The sequence below is a fragment of the Camelus ferus genome, chromosome 30 (genome assembly GCF_009834535.1).
Source record: "Camelus ferus isolate YT-003-E chromosome 30, BCGSAC_Cfer_1.0, whole genome shotgun sequence".
Taxonomy (NCBI): Eukaryota; Metazoa; Chordata; class Mammalia; order Artiodactyla; family Camelidae; genus Camelus; species Camelus ferus.
This window is the reverse complement of record NC_045725.1, coordinates 5270223-5282087: the sequence shown is the minus strand read 5'-3', so window position 1 is coordinate 5282087 and position 11865 is coordinate 5270223. Positions and strand designations below refer to the sequence as shown.

Below are 11865 nucleotides of genomic sequence, written 5' to 3'. Positions count from 1 at the left end.
AGCATATGACACAAGGAAATGGAAGAGTAACAGCGGTATTGGAGAATGCATGCTTTTTACAATGTGTCTCATAAAAAGGATATTTTTCCAACTCAAATATCCAGTACTGACATGCAGGGTATTTTCTCAAACTGCCAATTCAATCATATTGCTAAGTGCTTAATCAAAAATCATTTCTGTTGAAGGGTATGAATGGCAAAATACCTGATTTCAAAACTATTTCTGAAACTCGATATCTTCCTTTGATTAAAAAAAATCAAAAACAAAAAGGAAATAGGGGTATATGGGAAAGACCAAAAAATGAGATTTTTTCTTATTGCAGTCTAGTAATTTTACTCATCACTTTTGGCTGTATTTAATCATAATACAACAACAGATGTTTATAGTCCATAAAACCTCTAGCTGGTGTTTCCATGGTCCATATTCTCACTTTTCACTGTAGCATGTTCAAAATCACTCTGGAACGCACTATTCTCAAGCAGTCTATATAATGAAAACAATGTACATGTAACACAAGGTTCATCCAAAATCGTGTTTTTTCACATATCACACAATGTACAGTTACCTAACAAAGACATAAAACAACATAGAAACAAAGTGAAACTGATGGTAAAAATAAAGTTGGGATAGTCTTAATCAGCAACTAATTTCTTCTTCAAGTTTCCAGTAAATCTCAAAATGTATTTAAAGACTAAGGAGCACTTGGTGGCCAGCAACCAAATTACGAAATGAACATATCATTGTGCAGCTGGGATGTCTTGCCGAAGGAATAACAAATGTCTGTAATTCTTAAGTTTGGGTAAAGGCAGTGGAATGAATTTAGAAATATGTCCACTTTTCACAATTCACTATAGAATTTTCTTTTCACAGTCCCCATGTTTGTATAAATAGTTCTTCTCTGAAAATAAAACACAGTTAAAACATTTTCTCCCAATGAAATACGCATACAAAGACACCAATTTATCACGGTAATATAGAGCATGGAATTGCATTCACCTAATTCAAGAATAGTTGATAGGTCTGAAGAGTTTTGAAGAGATTAACTGTCAAGCAAATTTAATTGGAGACAAATTAGTCTGATAGAGATATTGACTATCAAGTGCTAAAAATAAAGCCGGTGTGATACCCAACGACAAAATAAATGTACACAGAGACAACTAGTATTTATGGAACAGTTTACATCATCAAGCATTCAAATTTTATACCATAAAATTTGACATAACATGCTGCATTTAATTTTGATGAAATAAGCTACATAGTCATGCAAACGTAAGAGTGCACAAATTGAATAAGTCCCACCAAATGTTTAGTATATGCGTTTTGAGCAGAATGTTGCCAAATTAAATCAATACAATTATTACCAGTTTTACACATTGGCTTCAGTTATACTGAGAAAGTATTCGAGTTTTTAATTATGAAAATCTTGGGCTGCTTCTGGTATTTGTTTTAGTTCACTAATTTTTGTCTCTTTACCTTAAAACATGTAAAATTTGACTTACTGACTTCTCGTTTTTAATAACGTTGTGGTACAACGCCTGATGGTAAGAATATTAACATTTATTTTAAAGATACGTCTACTAAGAGGCATTCTTCCATCAGCATTGAATCTGTTATATTTCAAATTGTAAGGTGTTGTGAAGCACGTATCTCGAGAAATAATGAATAAATAGCACATTCCCTAAAAAACTACAAGACAATCGCAACAAAACAGAACGGAACGGAACAGAACAGAACAAACTGGGAGAAGGAGCCGAGGGCGTTCGCTTACCTTGAATTTTCTTTTTAGACCCTAGTTGTGTTGTATTCAGATTCATGTTTGCTTAGAGACCCAATGAGGCAGAACCTGGAATGTTATGGCTATTTCATTCAACAAAGTAATATTTTCACAAAAAAAAAAAAAAAATTCACACGTGTATTTACTTAAAAGCATTCCTAAAAATTCATAAAACGGTGGAAATAGATTTTTTTTCCCATCAGCATGCAAAAATATTAAACCAACTAAACATAGTTCAGGTTTTGAGGATGTAAAGTGAATTGAGAAAGTCTGTACGTTCATAAAATAAACTGAATGCTAGTAAACATGCAAAACAAAACATGAATAGATTGGATCTGGGGATTCAAAATAATTTTTTTCTAAATTTAAATTTTCTTTCCTCAAGACTTTTCATTTTAGGGCTAATAACCAATATAGATAATATTGTCTTCATATTAAAAGGAAAATGTTTCTACTAATCCTTGCTACATTTAAATATAAATGTTTAGTATTTCAGCGTACCATGCTATCATATGCAATTTGTAATAGAAGTATTATGTGATACGTGGAAAAAAGTATTGTCATTTTCATACCAAAAATATAATACATTATATTGCAAAATATGTTATTTTTACATTAAAATTATTCAACAAGATGGGTTAACCATCTTGGTAAGGCAATTATTTTGAAATATCATTTCATATCTTAAAATATGTAAATATCAATTGGAGTAATGTTTATGACCATGTGAAAGCAAATTAGCAATATAAATTTGTAATATAAATTAAAACCATAATCTTCATACAAATAAATATTATTATGTATAGAAATAAATGAAATCTCTTTGGTCTGTGTGTGCTCACACGCGTACACGTGTACAGAAATGGGATAACAGGAAGAGCATAGACAGCACGGAAAAAGGAAAAGAAGGGGCGAAAGTTGAGACGCTGTGCTTTCAACCACCAATAAAAAGAGAAACTGAAATATGAAGACAAAACAGAACACGATATCCTGGAAGCATTTCGGTCCTCAGGTTATAGTGGTCATCAAAAAATCTACTGATACTGACCGCTGGACGGCTTTGTCGTGTCGGGACAGCCTGTGGCTGGTGGTGGGCACCTCCTCGAGCTCGTCAATGTCACAGGCGTCTGCAGCATCCTGGGAGTAGTTGTGTTTCATGACGAGGATGTTTCTTCTGTTCACGGGCGGGACGAGGGGCTTGGCGGGCTGCGGGGGCATCTCCGTCAGGACGGAAGCGTCTCTCGTGCTGAGGCTGCCGCGGCTGCCTTTCGTGCTGGACAGTTGTGATCCACAGTGATGGTCATGAACACACTTGGAAGAGGACCTCCTCAGTTTGTGGTAGTTTTCAAAGTCATCGGCCACATCTGCAAAGTCAGCTGTAGCTCCTGTCCCTCTGAGGGTGCATAACTCATAATGAGGAGGCTCAAACACCTCCTGGAAAACGGTCTGGTCAAAGTCCGATTTCCTTTGGACATATTTTTTACGAGGCTGTTTGATCTGCACAATGACAGAAACGATAATAAGGATGATCACAATGCAGGAAGTCACGCCAATGACAGTCCCACTGGTGTTGGTCAGCTGGTCCAGCAGGCTGGCTTTCCTCTTCTCTACAGGGTGAGGAGGGCGAAAACAACAAACGAACAGACAAGAGACAACCCACCACGCGTTAATACGGTAGTCCAAGCGAACGCCGAGAGCCTTAAAATGAGAGAGCTGTGCGTTACATTTTGTGCTGCCCTGAGCGTAAACACAGGTCTTTAAAAAGAAACACAGCTTCACTTTTCACAAGAGCCCTATCTTCCAGCCTTAGAAACAGCCCTCTCGTTGCTGCACCCCTACTTTAAACTAAGTATGTGTTTTGGAGGAGGTCTTACAAAACCTTCAGGATGACATTTAGGACTCAACTGGGATGTTAAAAGTAGTAAGTTTCTATTCTTCTCACTGGATAAGAAAACCTCCAAAGCCCACTACTGGGGACAAATATTGTTCTGAACGTATCCTGGTGTGGATCACTGAAGGCGAAGTGACAGTAATATTTTGATACTGAAAGGTGATTACACTTTAAGACAGATGTTTCTAGAATGGTGGCATGGGGGCTCCTGTGAGCCTTTTCCCCAATGAAGTAATCAGTTATGGTAAAAATTAAAACAAACAAAAAACATGTAAGGTTCTTAGAAATTGTCCTAATGGCACATATTAGGTACCTTTAGTCAAGAAAATCTAAATTTCGTTAGGAACAGGGCCTTTGAGGTCCCCCCAGTTCATCCAGATGGAAGCTCTGCTCAGGGAGGTTTCAGACAACACAAGGCCCCTCCCCCTATGGCCCCCAGCCTGGAGCTAGTGTCTCCCCAGGAAGGGCAGGACACCAGCACTTCTCAGTGCCCTTTCCACCCCCAGATCCACAGGCAGGAGCGTCTGAGATGTTGGGGCTCCCCTCCTCCCCCCAGGCCCCACTGCTAGCACAGAGGGTCTATGCCAGGCACACAGGTTGAGAGTACAGGGCCCCAGTCACACCAGGGCAGTGGTGCAGAGATGTGGCCCCTGGAGAGAGGCAGGCCCCAGGAACCATGGGAGCAAACCCACTGTAGGCAAGTAAAACTGACTGTGACCACTGACCATGAACAGCCTGCATTCAGACTCTTCACAAACTATCCAATTTCCGATCCGTTCCCAAGTGGTTCATTGGACACAACATGCATCACTGCCCACATCCCCCCTCAGAACAGCTGCCACTGGATCTGCTCTTCTTACTGACTCTGTGAACCACGGGTCCTGTGGCAATGCTCTCGGCTTCTGTCCACAGAGGGCATTTTAGTAAAAGATGTTGGACTTGAAGCATGAAGAGTTATTTGCCAGTTTCTTTTCCTTTGCAAATTGGTTAATACTGGATCTGAACAAGAGGACACGTGGCGCTCTGAACTTAACCAAAATATGCAACATTCATAACCAAGCCAAGGGTTTCTCTCTATGTAAACAAACCTTTTTCTACAGGCTACAGAAGGGATCTGGCACGTTGGGAGCCATTCGCACTGGAAAGACGAAAAGCATTTTGGTGGGAAGACTGAAGTCAAGGTAAGTGGTTTGAGGTACTCGAAAGCTGTAACGTTCCTTTACACCTTATCTCTAGACTATGTGCACAATGTCAGGTGAAGACAGACTGGAATTGAGCGAGAAATACAGCCACAGATGAAGGGGCTTCCGATAGGAAAGCCTGCATTGCGTGAAAAGCGCCGAGGCCCTGTCCATGGTCCTGCAGGCTCCAACAAGGAGAATCTCCAGTGAGCACCAAGTGTTAACGATAGTCCACCGTGCACTAATGAATGTGGACACCTTCTGGTTACATCACAAGCAGAAGCAAGGAAGAGGCTTACAAATCAGTTATAAGACATACAGGAAGTTCATAAAAGGCAGTATACAACCTATTGTTAACACTGTCTACAACAGAGAAACATCGGATAAACTTCTTCCCGCGCTACAGGTAGACGGATTTTGCAAATTTCGGGGGCTAATCATTACCTTTACAATGATTTTCGTCCCAAGGGTACACACAGTTCTGGAGTCCATTGCAGACCAATGTGTTGTTAATACACATGTTACTGTGGCAGAAGAATGTATTGCCTTCGCAGGGAGCTACAAAGGAGAAGAAAAAGGCAAGGAAAAAAGTTTTACCTGGGGCTCAGTTACAAATCACTCGCACTGCAAATCTAAAAACAAAAAGATTAGTATGATAATTTGCCGTCAAATTGAGGTAAATGATGAAACGACATTCTATTCTCAGAAGTGTTGCCGTAGGGGTAATTATTTCTTGTGTTACTAACAGAGCCGGCATTCCCCTTGACGTGAGCAGCTTATAAAACAGGCACACAAGGTTTTCCATCATAAAAATGAAGTGAATTATCCATATGAGTTCTTTTTTTTTTTTTAACTTGGTGCATTCATTTAGCAAAACATAAGTGCCTACCACATGCATAACATAATGCCTTACACTGAAATTCTGTAAGTGTACATTTAATTGTACTGTGCAAAAATTTTAGTTTAATGGAAATATTGAAATATTTTTGGAAAGTATACACTTACAAAATATTAATGAAGGAGATATATATTAAACAAAACCCTATGATATTGTTTAAGCATATGAAAGATGCAAAGAATGTTATGAAATTTCAGAACAAGGGAAAATCCATCCTGAACAACATAAGAAAAATATGTATTATACTCAGCAACATTTAACTTACATACTACTTTAACCTACTTTGCATATATTTCACACATTCTACTAACTTTAGGTACAATGGTCCATGAGCTCCAGGTTGCCACGTTTAGGGCACTGGGAGGTAAAATAAGAACTTTCAGAAGTATATAATTTGGCTGCAGAAATATGAGAATTAGAGATGAGTTTAATATAGCAAAGCATAACGTTAGGAATGACTTCAATATTAGAAAAAATACATTTCTTTCATTATCAGAGTAGTAAGATGTTTAGAATAATGACTCTCTGGAGTAGTACGACATTAGGAATTACAGTTTACGGACAACGCTTTAAAGTAATTTCTGTTTTTACCTTTGTAATCATCCCACATATCTTATAAGATGCAATTTTAGTGTTTCTTTCAATAATGGTTCTGTGACCCTTTAACAGATAGGCATTCTAGAAAAACATCAGGCACAAAACACAGAATTTACAGTGGTTAATCAACAGGAAAGTTTTATTAATGATCAGTCATGTTATCATTAATTTTTCACCTTCAAAACTACATATTGCAGGGTTTTCTTTTTTAAATAAAGTTTCTTTCTTTAAATGTATTTTCTGTATTAATCAAAATTGTTAGGAAAATACTTTGCATAAGGTCACAATATATTTTAACATTCCTAGAGGAATCATTTTTTAAAAAATGCTCGTCTTGAAAATCAAAAGTATGGCAAAGATGAGTAACTTGAGCCCGGGATTCCTCGGACTGTCCACGCCCTCCCTCCCAGCCCCAGTCCTCAGAGGAAGAGTTTCTTCCTCCCTCTACTTGATTTGCCTGTGAAGTCCCTGGTTAAAGAGTAAAAAAGATGTAACAGTCATTTTGAAAAACAAAGTACTAAAGGGCAGAAAAGATGCAGATCCAGTAGATAGTCATTTTGAAAAGTGTCATGATTAACATTTTATTTGGCTCCTGCTTTCAACACGGTGTAAAACTTTTATCATGTAAAATTTAACAATCCAATATACTATTGCAAAGATCTGCTTTTCAGTAAGGAACTAAATTTGAATTACTGTCGTCAGCCATAATGGCTTTTGCAGAACTGATAAGGTCTGTTAAGCAGATAATGAATGTTGTCAGAATGTGTACACAGAACAGAAAGGAGTTTTCTGCAAATAGATTAGAGCAGCTGCAAAATGCTTTAGTGGGAAATGTAAAAAGCACTCAGAACCTGATAAATTGCAGCGGTTTGTAAAGTACAGTTAATCCATCAAATAAAGAATACCTTTAGAGGAGCATACGGATTAAATGACCTTCCAGAATGAGTTGGAAAAGATATTACAATTACTATTAAATAGGGTGGCTTTGGGTTTTTTTAATTTAAATATAGACATAAAAATGACTTTGCACACTGTAAGTGATTGAACGAGAACAGTATGTTGGTAAGAGCACTTGAGATCTGAATTCCAAATCCTCCAAATGTAATTTTGTTTCTGTTTCTGCAGCTTAGTAGAAGCAAAAATGTTTACAAAATGCCAATCAGCGTGCCAGTATCCGTCATCATTAAATATCGGTGGTTTGACTGGGAGTGGAACTGGTAATCCCGGACTGCCAATGAATCAAGTTCCCGACACAGTTCTTTACATCAAATAATATTCAAATGAGCCAGTTAACTGGAGTCATCCCACTTTTTAAAAAGTATTATTATTCAGGGCACCACTCCATCTTTTCCTCCTTACCTTTGCTAACATTTATGGAACCGCTTTGCCAGCAACAAGCACGCAAACAAAAACAAAAAAGCAAATCTTGCAGTGGCTGAGAAACAAATGTATCATGAGTTACACCCTTTGAACAAAAACTAATTGTGTCTCGTAGACACCCAAACTAAAACAGACTGGATTCTGAAGCTTCCTTATAGTGCACGTCTGAATATTTCTCTCCTAGACATACAGATATCTAGTAGTTCATTAAAGATTTTCATTTCTATCTCCTGCTAAAAATATAAAATGACACCGTCTTGCCTCCCAAATCAAGCTAGGTTCTCACTGCTCCTTCAAGGATGCCCGATGCCTAGGCTCTGTGCATAAACATCTCCCACCTGCTCTGTGCACACTCCTCGGATCGCTGGTTCAGCGGCCACACCCGGCTCCCTCCCTCTCTCTGTCCTGGAACATCCCCTCTCCACGCTGCCATTGCAATCATATCAGAACTGTGTCAACTAGACAGTTTTGAAATAACTATTCCAATCCACTGGAAAATGACTTTTTCCTTAAGTCCTATTCTACTAACAATTTTTAAAAGGGTTTCACACTTAGTATATGTTTATCATCTTTCCCTGCAAGTTCTTATATGGTTTAATATCTCTAAGCATGTAGTAAATATTCAACCACAGTAAAACATTCAGTGTTAATGTTGAATATCAAGACGACTCAGTTATTGTCATAATATTCAATTTATTATATGATAGTAAATATTCAGATATTCCATTAATTCAATTTTGAATTGATTAACGTCACGGAGCAAAAGTTTCGTTCTGGTCAGGCTGCTTCCATGAGGATCCCAGAGGGCGGGAGACTCTCACAGGTGTGTCTCCTAGGGGAGAATGAAACCTCTGAAACCTCAATGCCAAGGTCTTCCAACACGATACAAACGGTGACATTCTCAGAAACTAAGACTCACTCGTTTATTTGGCTGTCTTGCTCCTAACAGCTGAGGAATCACGTAGCCCACCCATTTTTAGAGGACTTACCCTACGTGGAAATTCAATGCACATTGTCAAAAGCTATCGCCTCTTAAGAAGCAGCTCCTTTATTTCCTAAAATTATCTGGAAGACACTCAAAATTAAGGTTTACTTATAATAAACTGGCAGCTAATGAAGTAAAATTATTATCCTCAAAACTCAGAGAACCTCACACAGGTGGTTCTGCTGATCAGATGAACCTACTTACTTCTGGGACTAGGTCCTCTGTTGCTTTCAGAATAACAAATACAGCCTCATATTGATGGTAAGAACTAATACATAGAAGAAACTATTTGCATGGCTTTTTGTCTCTGAATTATTAAAAGCGCACTTAGACATAATGACCGCAACTATTGTAACCTCACTAAGGGTTTATTGAACATCACCATTTTATTATCCAGATCTAATGCTACGTGTTTCTTTTTAAGACCAAAACTACATGGAGTGAAGTATTGCAGTTAGCCAAAAGAATGTCCTACGTGTAGGCACAGCACTGCTCTTTTTTTAAAAATTTTTTGGGGGGCAGGAGGTAATCAGGTTTATTTATTTATTATCTATTTTTGATGGAGGTGCTGGACATTGACCCTAGCACCCTGTGCATGCCATGCACACACTCCACCACTGAGCTCTCCCCTCCCCCTCCTTTTTTTTTTGTTTGTTTGTTTTACAATATCGCTCTTGATATAAGTCATTCAGCTAACACAGAAAATGGGTATTTTAACTCTGCACAATGAGTCTTCCCACTCTGTCCCCTCCTCTCTCATGCACCAACACACAGGCATTTGGGCAAAGTATTCTTTCTGGACCAGGTTAAGTGTACGTGAACCTGAAACCGAGTGCTTTTCCAGGCACTTCATCCTGGGGTCCTAGAGTCCTGAGCGCATCACAGAGGGTGGGGCTGCGTCTCCGGCTCTACGGAGCCATCGTCCCTAAGGAGGGGGCACTCAGTTACCACATCTACAAAACAGAGAGACAGATAACACCTACCTAAGTGATTTAATTATGCCAAGAACGCAGGATAGTCCTGGCCGTATGGATTCAAGCATTAGAATGTCTCGCAAGCTGTTCTAAAGAACCAGGATTGCACAGAGGCTGTGGTCAAAGTGTCTGAGATTGAATCCTGGGTTCAATCCCAGTTGTGTGACCTTAAGCAGATTTTACTTAAATTTTGTCAGTTTTAGTTTACTTCTATATAATGGGGCTAAGTTAAGGAGATACATGATATGAAAAGTTAAGTGATTTATATTAAACTTCCGAATTCGTACAGTGAGGCTAGTCATTCACAGCCCGCTTGTTAAGACTAAACGAGAACGCAAGTTTGAGTAAACCGCACAGAACTTCTTACAGAAGAGCATGATGCAGTAAATAAAGAAACGCTGTTTAAGAAGATGAGTTACACAGAGAACTGTTGTTTTTTCATGTAACAAAAATAGCAGATAGTTATTCTTTAGGTAGTAAAATAATATTGTAATAAAAACAGCATAATTAAAAGGGTTTCACTACATAGACCTGTAAGATACTACGCCTGGGAGTAATATTTAAAATTTAACAACCAGCACTTCATGGGAACCCACCAACCAGCGTTAAATAGATGCTGATGGTCATGTCACAGGAGGGGATCTCAGCCTGCCTGTGTGCACCAGCTTTATAACATCCCAGTTTACAGCCACATGCAAGAAGCTGGGAAAAATTAATTAATGCATAATGAAACATCTTTTTCTCAAAAATTACTGGGGCATGCTTGTTTTAGTAATTTTTCTAGCGTATCTTCCTCCAACACACCATGGGTTTCACAAAAATTCAATCCCAAGGGCTAAAGGGATAACTCCCTTCTATGATTCAAAAAGTAGTTTTAAATTAATTCTGATATTACATGAAGTAGCCCAATGATAGGTAATATGAATAATTAATGTTACAGTTTGCAGAAATTAAGGTTTTTATCCTCTTGCTCTCCTAAGTCATGACGTCAGCATAGTAATACATTTGAATGTGAAAGTGGAGTCAGCGATACACCAGAGGCCATCAGCTCCAAGCTCTTTTATGCTACGTCTGCTGCACTGTTTACGTGTAAAAAGAAAAAAAAAAATCCCGTCTATAACCAGTCTCCATTTTTTTATATGCAAGTACACAATAACCACACCTTTCTAAGATACACCCAGGACTTTCCTAAAACTAAGACTTCCTGAGTTATTTTAACATCTTGTGGGGTACAGTCCTGTGCTGCACTCATGCCCAGTATGAAATATCATTAAAGTTCAACTTTTAAAACAAAACAAAACAGAATTTATGACATAGCTCCTATAGCGAATGGAGATTTTAGCATGAGTTTGTACTGTCTTATATAAGGAAGGAGTAGACGTCTACAGTATCTGTGGTGCCCCGTCATTCACAGGGTAACAAGACCAGCGAGATAATATGCATTTTCCAACACCAAGTTGGAAAGAGAGAGATTCAGATCCCATCCTGGAAAACCAAGAGAAGCAGCATGTAGACAAGAACAGCCTTTTGGTTCCAGTATAAACCCGGGGATGCTCTGAAGTTTTGAGTGATCCTATGAATTTGAGGCTTGGATAAAAGTGGCATTTGTCCTGCAATTGTACTAACAGAGTTTTCAATATAGAGAAACATGGTACACAGATACAGATTTTGAGATTATCTAAAGGTCCTTTAAGCTAAAATTTAAAATTCAAATTTAAAATCTCTTAAGTGAACATTTATCCAAATATCCCATAACAGATTATCTGGAAACACAAAATTTAACTCAACGCTTTGCTCTGACAAGGAAGACGCATACTGCGCGTCACAGGACTGGAAAATGCAGTGCGTTCCTGCGTATCTCCCTTCTAGTGATGCCAGTGCCTTGTTCAGAGAATTCATGCACCAAGAAGCCTGTTTAACTTTGTTTAATTCAAATATCTCCAATTTTATTTGTATACAACTTAAAAGACAATATAAAAACAAAAAAAGGTTACCAAGCGTTGCCTAATGTTCAAAAATCTAATAGTGGTAAGATTCTTAATTCTTAAGGGGTCATAGAATAAAAAGTATGGGGAATTATGAAGGTATAAAGTTGGCTGGAAAAAGCAAATCATTTTAAATTATAAAGCCTCACATGCAAACATACATATGGAAAATTTTACTAGAAATACTGAGACGAAATGTT

At 38.2% G+C, this 11865-nt stretch overlaps 1 protein-coding gene across 4 annotated transcripts in view; it reads right to left on the bottom strand.

Moving 5' to 3' along the window:
- Positions 1-316: 316 nt before the first annotated feature.
- Positions 317-11865, bottom strand: part of NETO1 (neuropilin and tolloid like 1) — a 74654-nt gene continuing 63105 nt past the window's right edge. The window contains exons 9-12 of one of the 4 annotated variants that reach the window (XM_032470473.1): positions 5291-5404; positions 2823-3381; positions 1769-1843; positions 317-565 (exon numbers count right to left, since the gene is read on the bottom strand). In XM_032470473.1, the coding sequence (XP_032326364.1) occupies positions 1783-1843; positions 2823-3381; positions 5291-5404 (734 nt within the window). In that variant the 3' untranslated portion in view covers positions 317-565; positions 1769-1782. Of the gene's footprint in view, positions 899-1768; positions 1844-2822; positions 3382-5290; positions 5405-9211; positions 9660-11865 lie in introns of those variants that run through there. The other 3 variants (XM_032470472.1, XM_032470475.1, XM_032470476.1) reach the window with 3 other exon arrangements.